The following is a 27,899-nucleotide window of genomic DNA, read 5'->3' as shown; positions in this document are numbered from 1 at the left end:
ATCAGTATTTGAGGTCAGGATGTATCAAGCAACTGAGAGTAATTTCCTATTCCAGGTAACTGATTCGGAAATTTGTATCGGAAATTAATGACCCATAATGGATTCTGTAGTACTTTTTTTCTTTCATTCCTTTTTCATGGAAATCGTACAACATACAGTGACATTTCAGGAGCACAAATACAAGTAAGGGGTGTGGAGAAAGATGAAGCATGTAAGCTGACATCCAGCTGAGAACTTCTTGTATGTGAGGGGTTTTTTGTATGCACGCTGTTAGTGTCGTGCAAAGCACTGTTCTTCTCTGGCTTTAGGGTTCATCATATTCTGATGTTCTACAGCTCAGGCAAAAATAAGTTTCTCTGAAGAGTTCAGGATGAGAATGTAGCAGCTCAAATTTAGATCCAAGCCTGGAGCTAAGTCTTCTAAACTTCAGTGGGACTATTTTGTTCATAAAATTATTCACATACTATAATCTTTTGTCACAGGATTAGAAAGGCAGTAATTGTTCAATACAGAGATTAAAATATCATCAGAGGAAAAATACCAATTAACTGAATAAATCAGTTTGTGCCACAATGAGAAATTTAAATTTATTAGCTATAAAGTATAGCCATAAATGATAGTTTTAAAAATTAGTAAAACGTTAACATTTTCCTTTTAATGTATCATTTGTATTTCATGTAAGAAGCAGTGCTGGACTGAGTTATATAAATGAGCAAGTGTTTTATGCAGGTTATTTCATTATCTGTCCTTGAAGAAGGTGAATGGAAAATAGCTCCAACTCAGTTGTAGCATCTTAATTTTGACAGCTTTAATATGCATATTAAGCAAGAATCTGAAGCGTTAGAGGAATGGGTGCATTTGTAGAAGCTGATGTCCTCTTAATTTTTGATCTTAAAAGCAAAAAAAAAAAAGAGAGAGGAGGGGAGAAACAGAGGGTATGTTTTATGTGGGTTGCCAAGTTGTCTTGAAACAGCTTGCAGTTGCAAGGTAGCTGAATCAGCACCACATTTATCTGTGGAAGACTATAATCACAGTAACACCTGGAGCATACAGCAAAGAAGAGACAAGTCAAATCTGGCAAGGTATTGTATGAAGCTTTTAGGACGATTTTAAACTGAGTCAGAGTGTTGCCACAAAGACTAAATTTGTCAAAGTGCTGTGATAGCATTTAATCAGCAAATTGAATTTAAATTTGAAGAATTATTTAGCTATTATCTTTGAAGCAACATAACTTGAGAGGTGTGGGGCTTTCACAAAGTACGATTTTTGGGATTAATTTCCTTCATTCAAGATGTATTTTTAAAATGTACATTTTTGGTACAAAACCAGTAAAATTTTTGCTGCAAAACAAAATCTGAAGTTTTCAGGTGACAAAATATTTTCCCATTATTTATTTTTTTTTTATAGATTAATGGACTTTTAAGGCCAGAAGGGTTTATTAGCTATAATCCTTATTGTACTTGTTTCTGTACTGTGGGTTGGTTCCTCAAGAACAGTTTTTTTCCTATTTTTTTTGTTAAAGTTTTTATAAAGTATTGGATCAAATTCCAGAGGGCAGGCATCCATCAGTTGTCTGTCACATTAAAACCGCTGCTAGATATTACATGTATGGACGAATTAGTCAAATAACTATTCCTTAACATCTGATTGGCTATTAAACAGAGAATAATACCAGTCCAACATGGGAGACGAAGATTTTGAGTAAATTTGGAGCTAAGTTTTCCAGACTGCGTGGGAAATTTGATGACCTATATCTCATATTCTATGCTTGAGATGAGAAATAGCTGACAGCAAAAGACAAGTACTACATCAAAAAAAAAGTTATATAGGGACTACAGACTACAATCATTTCTCAACACTTTCATTTAGTTGTCGGAACACACTATATATTGGAAATGGAGTTGCCCCAAGCTCATATTGCATATGATCTTCCTTCCTGCTCAGTCCAGACATTTTATAACTCTGCTTGTAGCCATTGGGTGGGTTTGACAAACTAATTTCAGCTCTTTCGTCGTTGATTTAAGAGCGGGTGGGGAAACCTTCTGATCTGAGATACCAGCAGACAGTAAATCATTCAGAGTGACAGAGTGGCCCAGTTACCAGGCAAAGTCTTATCGGATGTAGTGAGACTCCAGCTCAGTGTCTTGACAAAGTGGTTGAGCTACAGACTAAAGACAGATATAAGGTATGTGACTTTTAATAGTAAAATAGAGATAGCAGGAGGAACTGTACTCATTTCAAGCATTTCTTTCTTTTTTTAATAATAGGCAATGGAAAAGGTTACTTTTTTCCTTTGGCACCTTATTTTTGTGGGTTTCCATAACTCGATGTCTGCTCTTCACCAGACCAAAACTCAAAAATTCATTCCTTTTTCTTCATCTTATCATCTTTTCCCCATTTACCGCAAATAAAGTCATGTTATTTTTGAAAGTGTGCTTCCTTGAATTTCATCTCTTTAATTAGAAAACAGATGCATACAAAAGTTAATAACAAGATTTAAATGCTATCAGTGGATATTGTAATGGAAGCACTTAGTTTCTGGACTTTGAACTCCACTGAAGTGCTGTGTTTCAAAGCAGGAGTTAAGGGAGGATTGTTTAAGTGCATTAAAAGAGATTTAGAAGAATTACGGGAACTCTAATATCAGTTCACATAGCAAAGGGCTCAAATGGGAAAAAGGAGAAAGTGTTTCAACTTTAAATACTTGGAAAGAACTAAGATTTCGTTCTTATTTACGTACATCTGTACCTTCCTTTCAGTGTAAATAGAGTTAAATTTGGTTACCAAACCAAGCTTTTATTCCTTTTTGACTTAGTCTTTGCTGTAATTGTTTGTGTGTGACTTAATTTTAAAATGCGAAGATTCAAGCCTGTTCCTTACTGATCTCAGGCAGTTGGTTTTGATGGAATCAAGATTAGGCAACTGGACTCCCTTTCCTGTATTAATTCTTCATCATGTGCACTTACCCGGCCACATAACTGGAAGTAGAAAGCATATTGCAGGGTTTCTTAATCACATGCAAATTCCATTCATGTGCCCAGGTTTTCAGAGCAAACTTGGAGATTTAACTACACAGACCCTGTTAGTTTCAATAGGAGCTGTGTGGCTAAATCCTCTGAATTAGTCCTGAAAAAAACCCAAACAAACAGCCATGCAGCACTTGTCAGCCTAACCTCCTGGCACATTTAGCTGCTTTTTAAGATGGGATCTTCAGACAAATTTTCTGGAAAAAATTGAGGTTGCTGGTGAATGAGAAAACAGGAGCTGTTGAGTTCGTCTAAGGTATTCCTCCTCTTAAAAGTTTCAAAGGTATCAATAATGAATAGGGTCCAAGAGACGTGGCTGGGAGAAGCATGATACCCCTTGTATCCAGATTCATAACTATGAGGCATTTAAAAAATGTTTTTGCAGAACTAATCTGGGGAAAGTATGAAATTTGGACTATGTTTGCTTTTTGGCAAGATTGGGCACTGCTGTGCAGGACATTCAGTGTTCTCATGTTTCTCTAATTGTGTTTGCTTACCTATAAGCATTAGTCTTTATAGGTGTAGCTTTGACAGGTTGGGATTAAAACCTCCAAGTAAATTTATTATTTTTTTTTCTCTTTTTACAGACAATATTCTCACCTGAAGAGAGATGGCAGAAATCAATTCTCCTGTAAATATCAAGGAGAAGGTAGGTTCAAGTAATAGTACCATGCAAACCAAAATGATATTTGCATACATATTTCACCCTTGCTTCTTCAAACACTGTTCACATACTTAACTTTAATATGCATTGACTCTGTGCATAAAGTTAAGCACACAGGCAGATATTGATAGGATTAGTATATTAATCTTGGTGAGAGACATTTTTGCTTTTCTACAAAGAGGCAATGTTTTGTCAGATGGACTTATTCCTTTGTGATTCTGTGTGTGCTAATGCTGTGGAAAATAGGACTTTGTGATGGTTACTGCTGTACAAAATACAGCCTTTGAAGAAGTGCACCCTTTAGAAAATACTTTTTCTAACCAAAAACGTCATACCTGTAATACCTAAAGGCAATTCCTAAAATTACAGGGCCTGAAAAGAGTAGATTTTTTTTCCTGTGTAAGTGCCTCTGCTTTAAAGTGTGTTATATGTGCTTGAGTATGTCCTCTCCATATCATGGCTAGTGCTAGAGCCTCACCACCCATTCAGGAGCTGTAAAGAACCTAAAGCTAATTAGTATACAAACATGAGGTAAGTCAGAAGATCTTTTGTGACTCCCAGCAGGCAGATTGCAAAGACATAATCTAACCCATAGATACTCCCCACCAACACAAATAGGAAACCAGGACATTTGTCAAAGAATAGGGGAAAAAAGAGAGAAGTGTAAAGACTGTAGCTGTATAACATGATATATTTTAAAAGCCAAGGTTTTGAGAATTCTCCTGAATCATTCTCTTTTATATAAATCAGATTTTGTTCTATTTCATGTTGGAGAAGAGAGATGGAGATGGAGCTTTGCATTTAGGACGTTCAGAAAAGGCTCGTAGGTTCCTTGATTTACAGCTTTTTTAAGCACAATATGGCACTCTGATACAGACTTTAAGGCAGTGTGATAAATATTAAAGGCTAGAATCTAATTTTGTCAGTGGGTCCAAGTTTTTCCAGGTATCAGTGACAAGTTTATTAGGCCTATTCACTTCATGAAAGGTGTACAAGGAGAAGGGATCAAGTCTGATTAAGTATCAAGGAAATACAGAACAATGAGGGCAATGTAAAACTGAGAAATATAGTCATCTTCCGCTGTATCATAAGACATGCCTGTGACACATTACACATCCTGCAGGGGAGCAGGCATTTGAAATGTTCTCTTTTCTCTAAGCCTGTCAACGGACAGGAAAAGAGTAAAAACTTGTATATAATTCCTTGGATTAGCTCTCCTCCTGAGCTGATGGAAAAAAATATTCAGCAGAAAAAGATTTACCTAACTTTAATTTTGCAATTCAGAACTTCAGTTTTACAATTAGGTGGGCTGATAACAAAGAAAAAATCATTTGGCGTGAGGAATGTGGCTTTCCAATCGAGAGAAGTCCCAAAAAGTGATAGAGAATTTAGATGTAATATGCCACAGTATGACACACAAAAGAAATCGCCTTGAAGTAAAGGTCAGATTTTTAGTTAACTTGCTGTTTTGCTTCTAACTTCACAAATAATGAACTTTTCAGTCAAGTAATGTATTTCTCAAAACTGATCATGACTTAGTAGTTAATGGCTTAGACATTGCCTTTCCTTTACAAAGACTTGATGAATCATGACAACTACTGAGCTTGAAACTAGGTTTCCTCAAGTTTCAAATTGCTAATGATGTTTCCTGACAGAACAGTTACAACCTGTTACCTGCCCACCAATATGTGAATAAAGCTGCTGAGGAAACAGCATAGCCAAGTCATGATTTATACCAAGTAATTCAGGTGGGAGTCAGTTCCTGTTCAGGCTGTTATGTCCATCTTTCACTCCTTACTCAATTTCTTTGCATTCAGAAAGATGTAGAACCTTTTTGCTTCATATCCTCTGATGGGGAACAATTCCTTACCTGATGCACTTACCTGATTCCTTACAAGGTGCCTACTTTTTGAGTAGTTTTTCCTCATATTCAGTTACCACCTGAATCACTCACTGTGCTTGAGGATTTGCATGGCAACATGAATCTTGGTGATGAGTATCTACTGTAGTCCTTAATAACAGCACAGGGTTTAAATATTGAGTAGCATGATGGATTTTGCAGTAGAAAGTAATGTCATCAAATCTTACCCCCTAGTGCCAGAGTTCTGAAAGGTAAATTACAGTAACTCTCAAAATGCAACTCAGTAAATCAATTGAAGTTCTGCGTATTTGCTGTGTAGCTCAGATTTTTTATTCAATTTTTCAAGTGCAGGATTTTACAATTAATCTGTCTTTGCTAGTTTAAGAATGAAGAACTGCAACAGGAATTTTATTCACCCTAGATATCTGCTTTCCCAATTCTGATATCTGCTGAGAGTATCTAAAATTAAATGTTTATAAAAATATACATTTTAAGGCAGGAAAATAATTGGATCAATACACTCTGTAATCAATAATTCCTCTCTATTCTGTATCTTCTGTCAGTATTTAGTGCCACTAAATCCCTATGCCAAAGTGAAAACCTAGGTCAACAGCAATTAACATTTTATTGCAAAATCACTGGTTTTTATTCTGGAAAATATAGACTAATAACTTACCAAAAAAACTCTTGGTGACTGAACAGCATAAACCCCATGAGCTCTACATACATCAGCTGAGGACCTAGCCTGTTCAGTTTGCCATTTCACCTGGACAAGTCTGCCTTGTTTTAAAATGAGATTGCCATGGCACAGAACCTCCATTTGACACCTCATCTTTGGGTTACAGTATGGTGGCTTTTTCTGTCAGCAGCAGAGTAACTCTAAAGCAACTGTAGCTTTAGAACCCTCCGAGTAACGCACTAGAAACATGAGGAAAGGATTCAACAGATGTGACCTGCTGAGTTGGCTTTAATTATATTTGCACATAACCTACTAAATATAAGGACTTCATTTACACATTTGAAAAGCAAACATATTTACAGTGTCCTCATAAGAGACTCTGAACCGGATCCCCTTCTCACTTAGAAAACTTGCAGAGCAAGACATGGTCATGCTACGCAATGTTGAAGCAGTTAGTTTAATTTTTACTTTTATCTACCTTTTTTGGGGGAGGATTTCTGGGAAACTAAACCAAGATTTATAAATTTTAATACTTTTGCTGAGTTCCACAAATCCGTTGCCATCAACACAAATATAAGCAGGCCATAAAAAGAACACAATAGAATACAGTGCTTTCTCAGTTCTTCTTTCTTCTACCTCAGTGATTTGATCCAGCTAAGACTTGAATGAAACCAAAGGCACTGTAGATCTGTATACAAATACTTACTCTTGTAAGTGTCTGCAAAAGTAGAACACAAGTCTGTCGTTAAATTGAGGATTGTTTCTCTGTGACAAAAATGTAGTACAGAGCCCATGAAGTTTTGGTGTTATGTTTAGTTTGTGTGTTGGTTTTGTGTGTGTTTGCTTTGGTTTTGGTTTTCTTTTTTTGAAATGGTGGCCTTTCCACATGTTCTCTCCCTGATCAGCCTCTAGTTAATCAAGGAAATAAGACCACTGCCACTGTTCCAAAGGTGATATGAGGCTGAGGCAGACATTTTGGGCATTCGCTTGTGCACGAGCTCTGTAAGACCCTACCCCTAACTTGAGTCATAAGAGAATGCTACTGTAGTGCTGCTACTCATATAATTAATTCTTGGCATTTCAGCTGAAATAGAACGTTTGACCTATGGACTTTATGATGTATTTTACACCTTTTCTTTTATTTTTTTCACCCTGAGAGATATACATAAATATTGGCTTGTGATGTCGGGAAGGCTAATGGAAGTTTCCGTAGCTGGCAGAGGCTCCTGCAGCTGCGATGCTCTTGTGGGAAGCCAGGACTGTTCTGATTACCATATTTTCATGCATATAACCCACAGATTTTTCTGGAATAACAAAAGCTCAGCATTTCGGCAGCCGCATAGCTGTTAGATGCCTGCATAGCTAGGATCTTTCTCAGAATAATTCTCTCTGCCCTGATCCCTCCTATAGTCTACCTTCATTGTGCCACTCTCCCTGATTATATTCATCTCTGTGCCTGAAAATGCAGTACAACTGAGGACTTAGTATCAGGATTTTCAGAGACTCAGTTATACATAGTTCAGATCATATGCACACAAATTCACTCGATTAAGGGATAAAATGGGCCAAACTCATTGGCTTAAATACAAAATAATTCCTTAAAATTAATGTATTCAAGCATTAAGCTAGTACATCACCAGAAGAGGTGCTGAGATTCTGACTGACAAGGCCTCCAAAGAAGCAGCATTTTGAGTGAGGAGTACAAGCGCTGTATTGTCTTCTGCAACAATTAGACCCTCTTAGTTTAACAAGAGGAGAGTGAATGTCAGGCACTCCCCAGAGTAGCCATCCAGCTCTGGCACAAGATTTTGGTTTTGATCCAAATAAATACCAGGAATTGTTCAAACCTCAGGACTTGCTGTTGGGCCTTTTTATTTATTTTTATTTTTATTTATTTTTATTCCATGTCTAAACATAATTGAACAAGTGAGATTTGGTGTCAACTGGACTTAACAAAATACTTACTCAGATGAAAATTCTCCTTGTGGGATTCTGTTAGGAGTGAAGTTTTGCTGAAGTTCTCATGAAAAGCTTGCTTTTTCATTTAATTTCATTTGTCGTTTCAAGTGTCAGAGCTGTAGGTGCAGATGGGCAAGCTTGTTCCATAAACTACAAGAAGGAATTTTTTTTCAGATGTGGTTTAGGGGGTTTCACAGTTTTGTTTACATTACACCGTAACAGTGGTTTTCATAAGTGATAGTCAGCATGCAAGGAAAAAGTAGGATTCATAATGGAAAGAATGGAAGTAGTATATAAATTCAAAATCATATGGTACAAAAGCAGATGTTTCCAATCTATGATTTCACTAGGTCTCCTTAAAGTTGACCTTTGCAGCTGTTCCTTGCTCATGTGTTGAAGTAGGTGAACTTAGTCCAAAGACCAGCAAAGTTGATCAGAATGCACTTGTGTCACTTGATGAGCCATTTATCTTGGGTTAAGGATATTGTAGATTTATGTCTCTAAATAGTGCTGTCATTATTCAAGCAGAACAGTTCTTACTGAGCCAGACTTTTTAATATGTTTTTTCAGAATTCCTGAAATGTCTTGTTTTTCCAATTCATTAATTTAAAAATTTGAGGGACAGGAACAACATAATAAATCCATGATGATTGCCTAAAGTAGTTTAGTGCAGCAAGTAGAATTGTTTTGTGCTTATTGGTGATAATTTATCTGAAGGTATCAGTGTGATAAATAGGTCATTTAGTGGAAAGAGAGGTGCAGACCTGATCAAAGCTGTTATTTTGCTCAAAGGGAATATTAACAGCACTTCTTCGGTGTGTCGTGATTAACTTGGGTTTTTACAGTTTCTGGAAAAATGTAGGAAATAGGCTCTTAACGCAGCAAAGTCAAATTGTATTTATGAAAGATGTTTGTGTAGGAGTTTTCAAAACCTTAACAAATTCTGCCATGAAGTTCTTTTAAAATGCATTTTCCTGCTTAATGCAGCCAGGCCATCTGCTAATGATAAATTCCTAGATTATAGAAACCAGCAGAGTTCTGCAGACAGCCCTCCTTCCCTCTTCCTCTTGCAGGATTTGGGTCAGCCTCAACTGGAGGTGTAATCTCATTGAACGTGGCCTACACTGCTACCTGTTCTTCAGGTGCAGTGGCTATATACGGTGTGTATGTGTACATAAGGAGTTATTACTGACATGCAGTAAAAATAAAATAGAAAAATTTCTGTGTATCTGTACCATGCTTCTAAATTATTTTACCTCCTAACTTTGAGATCTTAATGTTCATCTTTATGTTTAGGACAAAGTGAAAATGCATCTGCATTGGTGTTCCTAACTAAGTGTAGGCAAGAATATTTCAGAGTAAATAACAATAATACAAGGGGATTAGAGCAGCTGTATTCAGGGGTTTCAGAACAGCCATGAGCTTTCAGCAAAGAAGTTTAATTTGTCACTATGTCAGAAATATATAAACAAATTCTCTGAACCCCGGATATGTTACTTATTCACCAGAAACATCCTCTTTGAGATAATGCCAAGGGGTAGCAGATGGAGTAGAGCAGCAAACAGGCAGCAATTGATTCCATGTTGTTACAGTTGCCTGGGAACCACTTGAAACTTGATGGAGACCCTAGAGTACTCAGATGAATACACAGCAATGTCAGCTTGGTTCTGGGTGCAGAGTAGGTAATCTGCTGTCACAGATTTCAGGCAGGCTGTATTTCTTTTCAAGCTTGATTCATCAGGAAAGTCTCATGAGATGACTGTTCGTGAGGACTTTGAGAAGGATAGCACAGAAGGTTAGAGTTTCAGTGTCCTCCTTTCCTGTGTGCCATGCTCCTCAGAAATAACTTGTTACTGAATTTATTTATTTATTTAAGGTGAGGCAAAAATCAGCCCGAGGTGAGATTACCTGTAGCATAACAGTAATCCTCAGAAAAAATAGTCAAGTATGTCTGATCAGACCTTAGGGATTTTATTTTTGGGTAGAAACAGTTTATCTGAGGGGACTTGGAACCCTTTTCAGTTTTGATATTACTTCTGGGCAGTCCTCAGCAATTTTGTAAGAGACTGATAAAAATGACCTTGTGACTGTGGAATTCTGGTCCTGATGAGATGCAACCTGGCTCAAACTGCAGCAATTTTAACAGAGCTTGAGCACGTATTTCAAGCTAAGTGTGTGCTTAAGACTTCAACTCAGAAAAGTGGTTAAAAGTCTTCTAAACTTGGAACTAACTTAAGCCTTATCCAGAAGAGTAGTGAGGTCAACAGGAATTAAATGCATGCTTGCAAGGTCATGGGTTTAAATGGAGGTGGCCGTGGGTTCTGCCTTTCATGTTCTTGAGCATACACAGTTGTTTTCAACATCACAGCTTTATATTTTATACCAGTGATTGCTTTAAAGTCGCTTTTGTAAACTGAAATTCTGAGCAAGTCATCTTAATAGCAAACAAAGAAGTGTGCTTTCTGGTCAGGCTACAGAGGGGAAAGTCCAAGAATTTAATTACTGTCAGTGACAGCCTCTCAACTAATGCTGACATTAACAGCACAGTTATCTGTGGTTCATAAGGTATGTTACTGAATTCTCTTCATGTCCTGGAATGCTTGTCTAGCCTCCAGATGATGACAGAATTTCACTGGGAATCTACACTGGATAAAGACAGGATGATTCACACAATTGTTAAAATAGTTGACTTCCCCGTAGTCTGTTTGGTAATGTTGTTCTTGCTATTATCAGGTTTCAGTGAGTAGGAAAAACCTGTTTTTTCCCACATACACAGAAATAAATCTAATAAAGTAGGCTGCTGTGACTATATTCTTGCAGACTGTTTGGGATTGATGCAGTATCACTGCACGTTAGGAGATTCTTTGGCTCTTGTAATTTTTTTTTTCATCCTTTAGAATGTTAAATATGTTTTAAATAGAATTTGTTGATAAGTTGTACAATATTGGATTATTCCAGTTCTGTAATCTGTTGCTTACGTGTTGAGAAGATAGATGTTCTTGATAAGTTTGAGGGCTATAAGTTTAGAGAGATAAAATTGGAAATTATCTCCTGCCCTGGAATACCTAACCTGTCACACCTTTAATAAAAATGAGGTCTATTTAGTTTTCTGGATTTGGAAAGTGACTGACTTCTCGCAAGCAGCTGGAGACTTGTAAGCAGTTGAGATTTACAGCTGTACTGGCAAAAGGACTGGTTTATCTTCTGAACTAGCAGGTGAACCAGAGAGGAGCCATCATATCTGGGCTGCCTAGATCCAGCTCACATCCAGCCCTTACTGTATCTCCCACTTGTCATCTTATATTTGTATAAGTGTTCCTGGAGCTTTGCTGTGCCTCTGTTCATCACAGCCTGTGACATGTCAGTTATGACCTTCAGCTGTAGAAGTGCATTAGTGTTAGGGTTACGCTCTCAGGAAGGTTGTCTACTCCTCCCTTTGGCTTTTTCTTTTGTATTGCTATGTCCCTTTCCAGAAATATATGGGACATATTTTGCATGTGGACAGAGACCTGGGCCTCAAACATCCTCCCAGATACACTGTCAGGTCACAATTTCAGACTTGTAGCTGTTTGTCAGTAATTTCTGGATGTCCAGAAATTGCTGACTCTTTCATTGCCTGTGTGTGGTAATTCCAGTGTATTCTGGATGAAAGCATCAGTCAAGCAGTCCATGTGCTGGAGACCTGATGTCTGGCACACAGGTCTGTCTTTGAAATTCCAGAAAAAATATGGTAACATTATTCCATGTTGTTCCTAAATTTTTTTAAGACAAAATATTTTATTTCAGAAAAAAAACCTTTGGGGTTTGCTCCTCTGTTGGAATTCTGGGTTTATATCTGCTTTTGTTGTTTCTGAACAGAGCAGTATAAATATTTTTTTCTTATTATTGATATACCCTACTGGTTGCAAATTTTAGCTTTGATTTATCTTATCCCACATAATTCACTGCAGAAATATTGAAAGCAAAACCACTATCCTGAGTATCAAGGCATACATACATAAGGGAAGCAGATTAATAAAGTGTAAGCAACTTGTGATTTGGAATTTCCCAAGTCCTGGATGCTTTGCTTTGCAAGCTGGTGTTCTTTTCCTGAGGAATTTTTTCAGGAAACTTCTTAACTTTTTTTGATTTTTCTAAATGGAAGGATAAACAAATGGATATTATATATTTTGTACAACAGTCAACTAAGGATGTTGTTGGGTTTTGGCACTAGAACTGTTAATTCGTGTTCCCTAAATCAAATTTTTATATAGTCCAACTGAAATTGGACTCTGTCCACAGTGTTAGTTATATGCTTGATTTCTTTTCTCTGTATTGGTAAGTATTCCTGCTAAGATCATTATCTTGTGTATTTTGGGTTATCTCTACAACTGGAATGTTTCCATAATCTTTTTGTATTTAATCATAGTACTAGTTGGATAAAGCACTGTTTAGCTTTTAATTCTGTTTTTTCTATTAATCAAAAATTTTTTAACAAAGACCATACAGTGCAAACAAAGTCTTCTGTAGATTCTGTAGTCTAAAACAGTCTGCGTGGTTGAGTTCTCGTGTGTCAGTGTTCTCCACCCAGCAGATGTTCTTCTTAATGTCTTTCAGAAGTTTCCAAACTGCAGTGTGTGGCGAGTCGCCTGATCCATCCTGTGGTCTTGGCCTCACTTTGTTATTTCCAGATGCTTCTTGAGGTTCTCAGACCTTTCATAGCAAAGAAGGACCTAGAAGCCATATGAAATTCCCATGCTTACATTTAAAGATGGTTAGAATACACTAGATACTTCCTTTTACTATTTTTCCTGTAAGCAGTTGCCACACGGAGATTATGCAATTCTGAGTAGGCAGAGAGATGATCCACATGATTGTGAAAGTGGGGAGGGAGGGCGGTGTGAGAATATGAAGATGTAATCCACATGGTGGAAATGTTTGGCAACTACCAGCTTGAACATAAAATGGACTGCAGCTTGTGGCCTGCTCTGTCCTAGTATCTGCCAACTTTTATTGTTGTGGAGCCAGTTCAGTTCATGCTTGTTGCAACTTTATCAGTAAATAGCACGCCTGTGCCCACAATCAGAAGATGAATGAAACTCCTTTTTCCAGGGCTTTCTCTGCACACCCTGTTGGTTTGGGGTGGTTATCACTTGTACGCCTGCAGTGCGGAGAGAGCTATGCTTGCTACTTCCCTCCCCATGCGTATGCGTCAGCTGAAGAGATAAGTTTGAGCAGACAGAGATTTTCTGGATAGTTTCTGGCAAGCCTGTGGTTCAAGCAGTCCAGTTGGCAGCCTAGCCTGTCTGAACTTCCAGCATAAAGTTACCTGTGTTTACTAGAGACTGCCAAGCAGCTAGCTGTTGGGTTGAGAGGTAGCTAGTGGGCAAGCCGTGCAAATGTTAGGGTGCAAACATTAGACAAATTGTTAGACAGGCCTTTGGAGAGGGCCCTTGGGAAGCAGACAAGCAATATAACTCCACAATCCTCTAAATTATGGTTATGGCCTGAGTTGTCCAAAGCTAGACTTGCTACTTCAAATGTGTTGTGGGCAGATATGAAGTTGCAAAGAAAAGCGTGAGAGGATGAGGGACGGAAGCAGAGTAAATCGTACTAAGTAGATGTACTAAAGTTGGGTGCTGAAGTGAGAAAGTGGCCTTCCTTACACAGTGAAAGAGATGACCTCATCTAGAAAGCATCTTCCAGAAAGTTTGATCCTGTGTGGATTTAGCTGAAGTAAGTATCAACTTTTTGTGGTGAAGCCAAGTCCAGCAGACATCGTGAATCAGAGCCCTCAGTCAGTGTGCATTAGCAGAACCTGAAATGAATTATGGCTTATATTAGTATACAGGACAGGGAAGAACAGTGGTTGAGGAATCGAGTGAACATACTACAGCAAAATAAGTTTTTTGGCCATAAATCTGAGCACTTGAGACACTAGAAGGTGAGTGTTTCACTGATGGATACTCCATAAAGGGAATCTAGAAAGATCATTCTTCAGCATCTAAATCGACAGCTAAGACAAGGCAGTGTGAATGCTCTCACCATGTAAGCCAGCCTAGTTGCTTTAAACAGTTCTGTTTTCACATATTATTTTTGCACAATTATACTTCATAGTACAATGAAAAGACCACCAGTGCTTCACAATCAGAAACTGGCATGATGACATTGTGATGCAGTAAATAAAGTATACCCTAATAAAGGGTGTATTCCCACAGAAACATAGCAAAGAAGGGTGCTGGGTAAACATTTGCAGTGCAATAAAAAGTTTCTAATAGTAAATACATGCTGGATAGCTTGATACAGAAGCTCAAAAAGCTGATTTGGAACAACTAGACTGCTTTTGGCACTGATTCTCTTGTTTTTTCAGACTACTACCGTATGCTTTTTTTAGTTTTGCTAATTATGTTTAACCAAGTATTTTTGGTTTGGTACTACCTCATAAAGCTTGTCTAGAATTAAAACAATATAGTAATTAAGTTTCATGTAGCTATTTACTTTCAGCTATGTTACATGGGCATGAGAAATTAAATCATCAACATGATTCCATTAAAAATATTTTATTTAAAATATAGTGGATTGAACTCCCATTTGGTATAAATGAATACTGAACACAATACAGCACTAGTAAATGCTGTGAAATCAAAGCATGGCACGCCAGAATCATCTGTGGGTGTAACACCTCATCCATCAGCAGAGTTTCCTGAAGGAAGCATTTGGCTTCCCATGTTCTTTGTTCAGAATTTTGTTACACAATCTTCCTGGTCACATATATCGAACAGCAAACTGAAATTATGCTAAGCAGCCACTAGAGCTTTCAAAAATGATACTGTTCCCTTTTAGGCATTGACTGTTTTCATGCATGTGACTGATCATAACTTTGATGTAGCAAGGCCATTCAACAGCCTTGTTGAAGTAGTTGTGTGCTCCATAAGTTTGTATAGGTCATGTGTCAAGTTGCATGGCAGCAAACAGAACATTTGGTAAAGAAGCATAAGGCCAAGTTCTGTCAGTTTAGTTAAACTAATTCTCCTGCTGTGACTGAGGATAGGATTTGGTTCCAGGCTTGCTGGCTACCAGTTCTATTATTTGGTCTCTTGAAGAAATTGTTTTCGTTGATTGCATGGGCCGGGTAAGGAAAGGATGAGTATTGCTTCATACAGATACGTTGTTATATACTTGTAAGCACGTAAGGTATAACATGCATTTATATGAACTTGCATGGGCACAGGGGTACCTTGTTCTCTGAAGGAGTATGATAAACCCATATGTTATTGTCGTTGTCTTTTTTCCTTCCAGATCAATGCAATCCGATCAATTGTTCCGAACAAAAGCAATAATGAGATAGTTCTGGTGTTGCAGCAGTTTGATAACAATGTAGACAAGGCTGTTCAAGCTTTCATGGATGGTGAGTACAGTGTACCTTTTTCACTAAGGCATGAGGAATTCAATTACACGCTAAAAAATTCATTGTCTCTAGTGGCTCAAAATATATTCTGTTGTTCTACTGAAATTCACATGACTGACACTTAAAGTCCTTTTTTTTCTTTTTTAAACATGGCTGTTTATCTGTTCTACCTGACTTTGCTGGTTTTTTGGTGCCATTCTAGTTGCAGACCTTCTTTATTCTGTGTGAAAATTAATGCTCTTAAAGTAAACATGTCAGAATATGATTCACTATTGAAGGTACAGTAACTAATAAGAATTTATGATGGTTCTGAAGCAGATAACCAGGCTCCTAAACCCCTGAACTTGATGCATACATTGACATTCAAACCTCAATCTGAATTTTGCAAGTAGGCTTGACATTTATAATGGCTAAACTAAGATTCCATTGAAAACTCAAGCCATTCTAAATCTGGATCTGAGTTTGTATTTTGCATCGTGGAACCATCTCTAATGAAAGGTCACTTATATTTAAGTAACACTTTTCTGATAAATATAATGGCAAGCATTCTGAACTTTTACCAAAGTCTGTAAAAAACCCTTTGCAGGAATAATAGCATACCTATTTCATATCTATTGTACTTCAGAATAGTTTTGGGATTGGTTTGGATTAATTTACTAAAATATGTTTGCCAAAAAGCATCATGATGTACTAGGAATTACTTACAGTATGCAAAAAGCAGATGCAAGCACATGGGATTGTTTATAAATGCGTCATAATTCTTCCAGCAGATCTGTATGGTGCCTCTTGATTCAGGCATCTGCATGGACAGTCAGGTTCTGATAGATGCGTCGAAATCAGAGTTTGTGCACACACAAAGAGAAAGGAAAATGTGATGCATCTAATTAACAATAATTTTGTTTTCCTGTAATATGTGTCTTGGGAAAAAGTAGTGGAGGGTTGCTTCATGATTATTCAGTAAGTTCCTTTCATGCAATTTATTTTGTCTCAAGTTACCATTGCTTGCTTGTGGTCTGAGTTGTTTCTAATGGCTCCTCAAAAGGGGAAGTGCTTTCATAGCCATGTGTCTCATCTGCTACGAGGAATAAACAAAAGCAAGCCTTGCAAGAGTGCAACGAAGTGCTGAAGAAAAGCAAGCTGTTGTAACCTGAGTTCAAATTATCTTTGCTTGAACTTCACCAGTTTATGATCATTGGGCCTTGAGATCAGTAGTCTTTGCAAGTGAGCATTTGAAAACAGCCAATATTTGTTACTATGTGAAAACAGGGTGAGAAATGACATGTGTCTGTTCAGCTGCCACTGCGGATAGAATGAACCTAGCATTTAGAGTATCTTTTCATGTCAATGACAGAAATTTCTGAGATTGAAATATTACAATTGCATTATCACATGCAATAAAAAACACAGGGACAGTCATGCTGAGAGAAAAGGCTGGGCACCTCCCTTTAATGCTTCTCTCAAAGGTGCTGCTTGCTGAATCAAGAAATGTTCAAATGTTCAACACAGTTTCCTGTGATCAGTTCCTATCTTGTTTCATATCTGGAGTGGCATATAGGTGATGTCTCTATAATTAATGTACTTTTTAATGTGAAATTTGAGTTAATAAAATAATGGTTAAAATGTTTTATTTGCTATGTTAGTTTTTAACTAATTAAGCATAATAAGAAGCTCTACTCAGCTGCTTTGTAGATGCATTCAAGAAAATATACTTGTGGGTTCAAATGAGGGGTTTGGGACTTGAACAGTTAGTGCATTTCCAACAGCAGGAAACGGGGTTTACTTGGGTGAATCCCTAAAATAACCCTCATCATGCATAGTATTCACAGGGAAGCCGAGGGAAGCAAAGCTAAGACAACAGCCAACACAAAAAGAGTGTGGGACGATGCTGCGAAAACAGTTAACAAAGCTGTCAAGTGAAATCACTTATTTTCAGCAGCATGGTATAAAAAGGGCAGCAAATGTCTAGGTTTATTTCTTCATACTGAAATGCATTGTCTTTCGAAAGATAGTGTACCTTTAGGAGAGGACATTCTACTTATATATACATAAATATGTATATGTATAACTAAATATAGATATATGTATAGTTATACATGTAATAGAAATTTTCTTAGCCATCTGTCTGCATTGTGGTATCATCTAACAAACAAAACATGGCATTGATGGATTCCATACACATTTTTTTACAATTAACAAATCCGGCTTAGCACTACTAGCAAGGCACATCATCTCTTCTGATGTGCATGATAGACTCACCAGATATTCTTGGATCTGGATTATTGTGATAGAAAAATAATTTTGGTATATTTGAAAACCTTGCACATCTTTGGCTGAATACAAGTTGACAACTCATGGTGGTCTGAAAACAGCATTACTACCTAATATAATCAAGAGTTCCCTGAAACGAATGAGAAATCCATTTGGAAAAGATAATAAATGAATGTTTACTAGAATTGTGCAGGGATGGTAAAGGAATTCTTAAATTCAATCAGAAGACCTCTAGCCTCGTTGCAATTAAAAGGATTATTGTGGCAGACATTGCCATAGCAGTTTCAATGACAATTTAGACTGCATGCTTACTGTAAGCATCTATTTTCAACATTAGGGTCCAGGAGAACAAAATAACGATGTTAACTAGATGCAGGAGAGTTTTCTTCTAGCATGGCAGCTGGCACTTGGTCTGACCAAGGCTCTGCTTGCTTTGTTCCATAAATCTATCGAACCAATTTATTAGAGCTGGCAGGCAGAATTTCAAGTATACAAAATTGTAGTCACTTTTTCAATGTAGATTTTAAACACTTTTTTTCTGCAAGGCCTATGTTTACTCTGTGTGTGTGATGCAGAATTTCTCAGCAGTCCATGAAATTACTCTTTTGGATGCTAATTAAGTTTTCATTTTTATGTTCTTATGTCTTCTGGATGTGACAGATAACACATAGGAAGCATGTGATAAATATGCCAAAAGGTTTAAAAACTTTCGGAAGCTCTAGAGTCAGGGTGGGCTATCTAGTTTACCCAGTGCTGAGATGTTTTCCTTTTCAGGCAAGAGATTTGAGTGTTGATTTTTCTGGGGCTTATGCTAGTGCTTTAAGTTAGGCACACACTCAATCACTTTGTGGAATGAAAGCCATAAGTAGCACTAAGTAGCCCATCTCCTGTATGTACTGTAATCAAATAAAACGGGTAACTAAAAAGGAGAAAGATGGCAGTTCTCATTTGGTTCTCCCCACATAAGAGAATTCACAACAACAAATGGAAATGCTGCCCAGCTAGGATATTACAAACAATTCTTGAACAAACTTGTTCTTTTTCATAGCAGAACTTTTGTTGACATGTTTTATCTTTCCTTTCTCTAGGCAGCGCAACTCAGGTTCTAAAAGAATGGAATATGACAGGGAAAAAGAAGGTAAGAACTTGCTCTTGAGACTCGAAGCAGAGAGCTGAAAAATGGTCTGGATGTAGTTGAATGTAGCACTTTTATTTTGGCCAGTGCTTTGTCTGTCGTTGCTAGCATAGGTAACTTCTTTCACACCTGTAGTCAGAAAACTTGAAAGCAAATGTGCGTATTATTTTTAATCCTGTTCATCTGTTGCTGTCTCTCTACCCCACTGTTCTCAGGGAATTTCTAGTTCAGCACACGTGTGTATACATGTGTGGGAGCCAGACCCTGAACAAGTACAGAACAAATCCCAAAACACCCCACGTACAGAACACTTTTAATAAGGAGTTGTATCCTGGATAGGCACAGCCACTTAAGTGCTAGAGTTTTTCCTGCCGGGTGTAAAAATAACTTATGCATAGGAGTCCTCCATTAGGAGTCGTGCATTAGTGACACTAACAAGTCACATACTTAAGTATGTGCTTGGGATATGATCTTCATGCTTATGTATCTTCAAGCCAAAGCTGTGTCAGGAGGCTGCCTGTGAGTCACTGTCATGGAGGCTTCTCTTTATGGTTGTGAGAACTACAATAGCAGTGGCCAACGTATGTGCTCTGTGATCACTTTCTGCCTGATTAGAGTGATGCCCTAACCATTTGGCTGTGTTTTCTGTGTGGATGTCTCCAAGATGGTTAGGAAGTACTACTAGGTGACTGCAAACATTATGAGCAGTTTCTTAGCAAAGGTTCTGCTACCATTTTGCAAGGCAAGTATTTTGGAAGGGGAAAACCAGTTAGGAGCTTCAGGTTTTATTTGAAATGTTTTGTATATTCAACTGAGCAGATACAATGTAACGCAGCACGGCCTGTGAATTGCATTACGTTGATTTCACTTGTATGGGCTTCTAAAAGCATGGACAACTTACTGATTATAATTGAGTTTATATAAGTTGCACTGAGTGATGTCTCTCTTCTTGCAATGTTTCTCTGTTCAGAACAATAGGAGAAAAAGAAGCAAATCTAAACAGCACCAAGGCAATAAAGATCCTAAAAATAAGAATGGTGGACCTGAGAAGACATCACAAGAGCCGCAAGGAATATATGGCTGCCACCTGAATGGATGCTCTAAGGACAACTCTTGCAGTGGTTCTGCCAGTCAGAAACTGGAAGCCTCTTCTCTTGAGAACAAAGGATCAGGATTTGTAGAGTCTGTGCCAGTCTATCCAGAAATCAGAGGTCAGTTCATCTCACACAAGATACTATTTTAACTGGCAATAGCCAAGCCCCCATTTACATAAAAAGTCATGGTATTTTTATTGCCATAATACAGAATATAGTAAAAAGAAGTTGGAGAGACATGTTTGTGCAAAGTAATGCAAGTAGCTATTAAAGTCATGCAAGCAGATCTATATCTGGTCACAATTCAGGGTCTAGTGGTAGACAGTAACAAAGAAGGTTCTTCCTCACTGTGTTGTAGTAGGTACAGAGTAATGATTACAGCAACATTAATGAAAACAAACCTTTTCCTCTGGGGCAGAAGCTCTGTGGAAGCTTTTGCCTTCAACTATCCTTTCATAAAGTTCATATTTAATTGCTGTGAGTACTGGTAATGGTTTTTCAGCTCTTTGCATTTCAAACTTCTGCCAGCCCTAGATTATTGCTGCTGTTAGTATTTCCTTCCTGTGTCTTAAGCAGTATGTAAGAATGCATTAAAAGAACTTCTCTTGAAATTCCTTTCTCCGTGATTGCAAATACAGCTCTGAAACCTCATTTTAAAGGAATGTGCCAAATGGATAATTGTCCTGAAATGAGTTCTCTGATGCTTCCAGATTACTTTGATAGTGCCAACCTCTGGTTTAATTAAATGAAAGCTGTACAACATATAGCAGCCAAATAGATGAACTACTTATGAAGAAATTTTGTGCTAGAAATTTGGCACCTTGCAAAACACCAGAGATACTCTTCCCACCCTTGCTAAAGATACCCACTTACTTTATATAGAGTACGCCATAAACCTGAAAATCATGCATTTCCATAATACTAAATGCATTCTTGCCACTTAGTCTGCAAGATGTAAACATTTGTGGCATAAATATGTGTCAAACGTCTTAGAGCTGTTTTTTTTGAAACAATGCATGCATGAATAAAGATACATAGACTGAATAGTCCATGCATGGGGATTGTTTTCTAGAGCGTAACAGACCTGAATGCAAGACAAGTACACGTGCTCTTAGTGATCTTTTTCAGTGGCATTGTGTTTGAGTCCTTTTTCTCCTTGGCATGATACAGTGTAGAGTTGTACATGCCAAGGGCAAAAAGCATCTCAGAATCTTTCTTTGCTTTTACAAGTGACAAATGAGATATTACCATAGCTGTACAATTTTTATAAACTTTTATACAAAAACCTAGTAATTGGCCTTTTCAAAAACAGGCAGGGGGAGAGAGAAAATAAAAGAAAAAGGTGGAAAAGAAAAAAAAAAGAAATTAAGAGAAAGGAAACCCTGAAACTTTCATATTATTTTTTTCCTTGCATAGTAAAATAAGCTTCTGGCAATTAGTTTAATATTGAGAAGGAAAGAGTTCCTTCACTTTCAGGCGCACTAAAATCCTGGTCTTTGCAGCCAGTATAATAGCCACTTTCTTAAAGGTCAAAACCAACCTATGTACATATTGTTAAATTTGTTCTGAAGTGCATGGAACTAAATAGAAGAGAAGGGTGACAAGGATCCATCAGGGGCTAGCAGCTGCACTCCTGTAGTTTCTGAGTGAGTCACACAGACTGTTCTAAAGCAGTTTGAAATGCTGAAGTGAGTCCAAAGAGCCCCCGTTTTATATTGTGTTGTAACGTCCTTTGTTTTGTCCTTGTCTGGCTTGTTTGTTTTGGTTCCTTCCTTATCAAATTAATGTTACTGTAGTCATTTCACAGTTTAGAAGGACCATAGTCAGGTGTCTGCTGAGAGTCCCTTATGCTTTCCTCCGTATGAGGAACATGAGATTGAAGCTTTGCTTATATCAGCTCACAGTCTGTGAGATTAGGTCTTTCAGAGCCATAAAATCCTGGCTGCCTGGAAGTGACTGCAGGGACTAGAAGGGAGGATGTGGTGTAGCTGGCGTTTCTCTGTAACGTGTCCCATGCTAGAAAATTACATGGGGCAATATGTGGCAGTTACCTTTAGTTCAGGTCTGCTTATTTCATTCCAGTATTCCATCTTTCTTTTTCCGAGAAGTCTTTAGTTACTACTTTTTTGTGTAATGGTTTCCTAAGACCTGCTAGAGAAAATGAAGCACGGAATTCAAGGCCCTGGAAAGCCAAATTGTCTCATCATGGAGTGCCTTAGGCAGTGTTTCACTTAATTATGAGTGTATTCAGGGGCTCTCCCTCTCAGTATCTGGAAGGGGGAAAGGCCCACAATAAACCAGATTACTTCAAAATGACCACAGTAAACCCTCCAACTCTCCTCCTTAGACTGCTTGGCAACACAGGGTCCGAAGGACTTACAGCTGCCCTTTCTGTGTGTCCTCATGTAAAGACGGGGCACAAATGCATTGAAAGAATATTTAATGCTGCCTAGCCAGGCTATTGCTTTTGCAGGGACTTGGGTAAAACCGGATACAAATCAGATACTGATCTCTTTCCAACTTCTTAAAATTGTTTTTCATGTAAGATGATTTTTAGTGAATCTGTCAAACTTCCTGTTTATATCTCAAGGGAGCTTTTTTTCTTCTTTCAGCCAAAGAATCCATTGAGGTTCACTTTATTTTAAAGGTTTTGAATGGCAAGCTGTTATAAAAAGATAAACTTCTCATTTTGAAGATAGCAGCTCAGCAGATTTCAAAGCAAGTTTATTTGGGCTGCTGCCATTACTGGTAGGTCTGGTAATACTTGATGGTTAATACAGCAGAGGTCGCACATTAGACTAGTTCCAAGCCACCGCATACTGAACCCTGCACCAGTTTACTTGTAGCTAGTATTACCCAAACCTTTGGCTTCTTTTTCAAGTGTTTGAGATAGACTTTGTCCCTGGATTTTGTTATACATGTTTTTTTAGCTGGCCCAAGTCTTCAGAGATTTGATGCAGACTTTCTCACAGAATCAAAGAATTGTAGGGGTTGGAAAGGACCTTCAGAGATCATCTACTCCAGCCCCACTGCTAAAGCAGGTTCATGTAGAGCAGGCTAGACAGGAATGCATCCAGGCACGTTTTGAATATCTCCAGAGAAGGAGACCCCACAACTTCTTTGGGCAGCCTGTTCTAGTGCTCTGGCATCCTCAAAGTAAAGAATTTTTTTGCATGTTCAGACGGAACTTCCTGTGTTCCAGCCTATGTCCGTTGCCTCATGTCCTGTCATCAGGCACCACTGAAAAGAGCCTGACCCCATCATCTTGACACCTGCACTTTAAATATTTATAAGCTTTGATGAGGTCCCCTCTCAGTCTTCACTTCTCCAGGCTAAACAGACCCAGGTCTCTCAGCCTTTTTCAGTTTTTTAAGTTTTTTAGTTTTAATTGTCCTCAATCAAATTTGAAAGTTCAGTTGCAGCATACGAAGGTATTGATTGCTAGGCTGTGGTGCTGGGTTTCAAAGTAGCTGATGTGTCACTTTGGAAGAAACAGCATCAAAATACATTGCAGACAAAAGATGATTTAAAAGTTTTAAGAGTATAACCATTGTTCTAGATTAATTTCATTGATTAATGGTAATTATCTCAGAACAGAGTTCCTGGCCATGTGTGAGACTGGTATCTGCACTGAAACTTTAATACGTTCGGTGTGCTGCATACCTGGTGTTTCTTGCTTTCACAGATACACAGGTTTCTTTAACTTCATTAGGAATTTTCTTAAATACTGTTTTATGTAAGATACTTTTTCTGTTTGCAGACTCACCATTTAAAGCCCATAAACAGAAGCTGGTTTAGAAATGTGTGCACTAATAGTCTTCCCTGTTCCTCTGGCATTATGTGATTGCCATGGAAACGTATCAGGATGTAATTTAGACCAGTCCTAGTGCCCACCTGGGGCAAAAAGAGGTCATTAGTTGATTTCCTGGAGTTGCCCAGGCAGTATCCCTCAATAGTAGCAGTGTTAATCCCACTCCATGGGCTATAATCCATCTGGTAAGGAACTGACAAGCCTTTTTTCTCCAGACATCACATAACATCAGCTGAATAAAGTTATGCATAAAGAGCATCGTCAGAACAGACTATCATTCATTCACCAAAGTGAGAAGAAAGATTAGGAAATGTTGTTAACACAACAAATCATTTTCTATGCATGTTTCCTTAACCAAAATTCATAGTGGCAGTAATAGCTGGCTTTACCTGTTAGTCTCATAGCCATTCTTTGGCTTCTTGTTCCTCTGTTGTGGTGCTGGTATCTTGAATCCTTTTGGAGTCTTGGAAAGAGTAAACCAGGTCATCTTGCAGCAGCCAAACAGGCTCAGTCATTTTTACCTTCTCACTTTGAAACTGTGGAACCCAGGAGACTAATCTTTGACATTTCCTGCTTAGTCCCTCTTAGCAGCTGCTTTTGATAGAAATCTGTAGTCAGGCAAAGTATTTCAGGTAGGAAAGTTTTTTCTTTTTTAGACTGTTGAAACATAGACATGTTCAGATGAGTGTTTAATAACCAAAACCATATTGTTTCTGTTCTGTCATTGGTTATTTTCTGAGGCTCTGTAGCATGCATGCTAGTGGGAAAAAACCCACTAGTTTTTCCAGTGTATAAACATAAAGTCATTCAGACTCAACAATAGGGCTTCTTATCTTTCTTAGTCTTGTAACTCCCTGTTTTCTACCTTAATGTTTTCTTGCAGACAATGAACGAGAACACCAGAGAGTATCTGTGGAATTAAACCCAAAGATTATGAATGGAGTAGAACAGCATGAGTCTCTTCAGTCATCAGTTCAACTCCAGTGTAACCTAGGCAGGCCAAAGTCAAAATCTTCCTCTGTTAAATCATCCAGTGCTACAACCCAACTCGAAACAAAAACAGATGATTCAGTCAAAAAAAGAGGTAAATTGTATCCCTGGTTGCTGTGTGCTGAGGTGATCAGACAGCTGATGATGCCTCTAGGAAAAAAAAGCACGTATGTGAAGAAGAGTTGTGTTGGAAAGTAAGAGCAGAATCATGTTCAGCGTAAATGAATTGAACCATTTATGGTCTATTTAACATTATATTAAATGAAAATGGTCTATTTAACATTATATTAAATGAAAATTAAAATAAATGATTAATAGTGCTGTTTTAACAGCTACTTGATTTGGGGAATGAATTTGAGCAAACGTGTTTAGAAACTGAGGAGCACCATGGAAGGGCTATGGCAAAGTTGGATTTATGGACTTCAGTAGGAAAACTGCTTCATCCTTATCTGGTCAAATAACCTGTTGAACTATTCCTGCTCCTTTATTCAGAAAAACCAAAACCAGCTTTCTGACTTCTGTGCAATTTTTGTTTTCTATTTTAGGGCCAAATATTGAAAAATCAGTAAAAGACTTGCAGCGTTGCACTGTTTCTCTAACCAGATACCGTATGATGATCAAAGAGGAAGTGGATAACTCTGTGAAGAAGATTAAAGCTGCTTTTGCAGAATTACACAGCTGGTAGGTAAATCACCTTGAGAGATCCGTCAGCACCACCTGAGAAAAGAGGGGCTAATCAGGCCACTGGCATTGGGGGGCTGTGTGTGTGGTCATTTACCCCGTTCGTTTGCAGCATTTGGTTTTCATCAAAAAAATATGTGGTGCCATTAAGTAACTCCCTTGCCAACCAGAAAGTGTAATACAGACATAAGCGTATGTTTACATACATACATAAAGGGGGACAAAACTACAGTTCTTTGACAAAATCACACTATGGTTTGGGTTTTTTCCCCCTAGGTGATCCATCTTGACCTAATTCTTTTGTATCAAGTTCAGTGGCAGCGTATCTGAGCAAATGAGAGCTTTTCCAAAAATCCTGCTTATGAGGTTTTCTGAAGTCTCTTTTGCCATCTTTAAATCTCTTCTTTCTATACGTTTACTTTGATCTTATCTTCTTTGGCAGCCAGTCCTTTACTGGCTCTTTTTTTTTTCCCTTCATTTCCCATCATCTTCCCATCCCCTTCTATCCCATGATTCTTTTTTTTTCTTTCCCTCAAAGTTTCTTCTACCTTTTTCATCCATCACTTCACTTCCAGTTCTCATCTCTAGTTCATTGTTTTTCTTTATTAATTCTTCCTTTTTTCCAAACTTTTTCCTCTATAATTTTGGTTATTCCTGATCTTCAGTATATATGTCTACACTATTTGAAAAACTGTAGCAGAAATAATTGCTGTAGTAGCAAGTTGCACATTTTGTATATACTTGTCATAGAGAAACATTTTCTGGTTTGAGTTTTACTTGGCATTTTGTTAAGCATAGATACCATATAAAACCTGTGTTTCATACAGTGTTGCAGTAAGCAGAAAAAGTCATTAAAATGTACAAGATTCAGTCACAAATCGCAGAAGCGTACAGAAACCTTTCACCCTTAATTTGTCCCAGAAACCTTTCACCCTTAATTTGTCCACAACATTTGTCAGTATTTTTGTGAGCATATCTTATGAAAATGCTGTAGCATTGGCAGAAGTTTAACTCTGGACTTTAGTGGTATATTCATTGTTTTCAATGTTGCATCTAAAGTGACTTTGGGGCCACTGGGACTCCACTTCTGTGTGAGGAGAATGTCCAAGTGCTACCGAGCTGATTTTGTGGAAGATTCTGTTTCAGTGAGCCGCTGGTATAAATTACTGTCTAGCAGGGAGAACTTCGTTTCTTTCTCTGCACTCCAGTGAGCATGGGCTGTGATAACCAGTTGCACTAAACTCTGTATTGTTGTCAGGAGTCCTCTGGAGCCATTGTACCAATGTTTGCTTAAGACCTAAAATGCAGTAGTTGTAGTATTGGTATATGAAAATTAAGTCAATTCATCAACTTCTTGCCCTTTTTGGTGGTTCTTAGAGGTGCCTTTGTATGATTTTAGAAAACTTATAAAATATTTATGGTTTCTGCTCAGAAGGCTCTGGCCTTTTCTCTGAGTAAACTCATAGTTGGGTCTCATTTGTTGTGTAGTTCTCCCTCGTTTGTTTTTTTGTAACAGTGTTAAAATATGTAATGTCACAAGTCTAATCTTGTTTGCAGTCAGTCACAGTCAATTAGATCTTTAAATGATGGTCGCTCTGGTCATGAAGCAGGCTTAGAACTCTATCTTGATCTAAGAATGTGGGGAGAGGTGCTATATTAGTAAAATCAGAATGGAAAGTCATAATTTTTCATGTATTGATGTTTTACTTAAAAAAACTAAAGCGTATTGCCTGATGCTAAAATTTGTTACTTAATAGGTGAGCTTAATAGGCAAAAAAAAAAAACACAAAACAGACATATGACCCCCAAAAGAGCATGTAAATCCAAGTAGACTTAAAATGATGAAAAATAGCCTGAAAAAACTTTTGCATAGGCTTCATTTAATTTTACCTCCCATCAGCTTCGGTGCCTAAATCGTTGGAGTGGAGTCTGCAGAAGCTCTAGAATGTAACAGATCTGTGTTCTGCATATTCAGGCTTCACAAAGCAATTTCATGCACGTAGCATAACATTGCAACAAGGACAGTCTAATGTCAGGACATGTTTATGGAAATCTGAGTGCAGGCCACGCTGCTTTCAGTAGCTCATAAGCCTGATATTTTGGTTTTTCCTCGAACGAAAGGAAGACTAGGTTTGTACAGCAAAACGTGACTTAACACCCTCTTTGCTAAAATTAAAAACAGGTTTTGGATATTTCATATGACCTTGTGGATTAAACTCTGAAAAATATGGGAAGACCTGTCTTTAGTGCCTCATTTACAAAAACTTGCTGCCAACTGCTGTAGATTCACCGGATTTGAGTAGAAATCACCAGAGCCAGTGATACATGCAAATTCAGACCTAGT

The 27,899-nt window shown here is 37.8% G+C and overlaps 1 protein-coding gene across 1 annotated transcript in view; it reads left to right on the top strand.

The window, feature by feature from the left end:
• Nucleotides 1-27,899, top strand: part of SPATS2L (spermatogenesis associated, serine rich 2 like) — a 134,324-nt gene that overhangs the window by 86,391 nt on the left and 20,034 nt on the right. Inside the window, exons 3-8 of the mRNA XM_014954578.1 lie at nucleotides 3,614-3,675; nucleotides 15,468-15,576; nucleotides 18,933-18,982; nucleotides 19,950-20,190; nucleotides 24,768-24,968; nucleotides 25,420-25,555. Of these exons, the coding sequence (XP_014810064.1) occupies nucleotides 3,637-3,675; nucleotides 15,468-15,576; nucleotides 18,933-18,982; nucleotides 19,950-20,190; nucleotides 24,768-24,968; nucleotides 25,420-25,555 (776 nt within the window). The 5' untranslated portion in view covers nucleotides 3,614-3,636. The remainder of the gene's footprint in view (nucleotides 1-3,613; nucleotides 3,676-15,467; nucleotides 15,577-18,932; nucleotides 18,983-19,949; nucleotides 20,191-24,767; nucleotides 24,969-25,419; nucleotides 25,556-27,899) is intronic.

The sequence above is a fragment of the Calidris pugnax genome, unplaced genomic scaffold, assembly GCF_001431845.1.
Source record: "Calidris pugnax isolate Ruff unplaced genomic scaffold, ASM143184v1 scaffold103, whole genome shotgun sequence".
NCBI classification, from domain to species: domain Eukaryota; kingdom Metazoa; phylum Chordata; class Aves; order Charadriiformes; family Scolopacidae; genus Calidris; species Calidris pugnax.
Note: the sequence above shows the minus strand (reverse complement) of the source record. Positions and strands in the feature narration are given on the sequence as shown.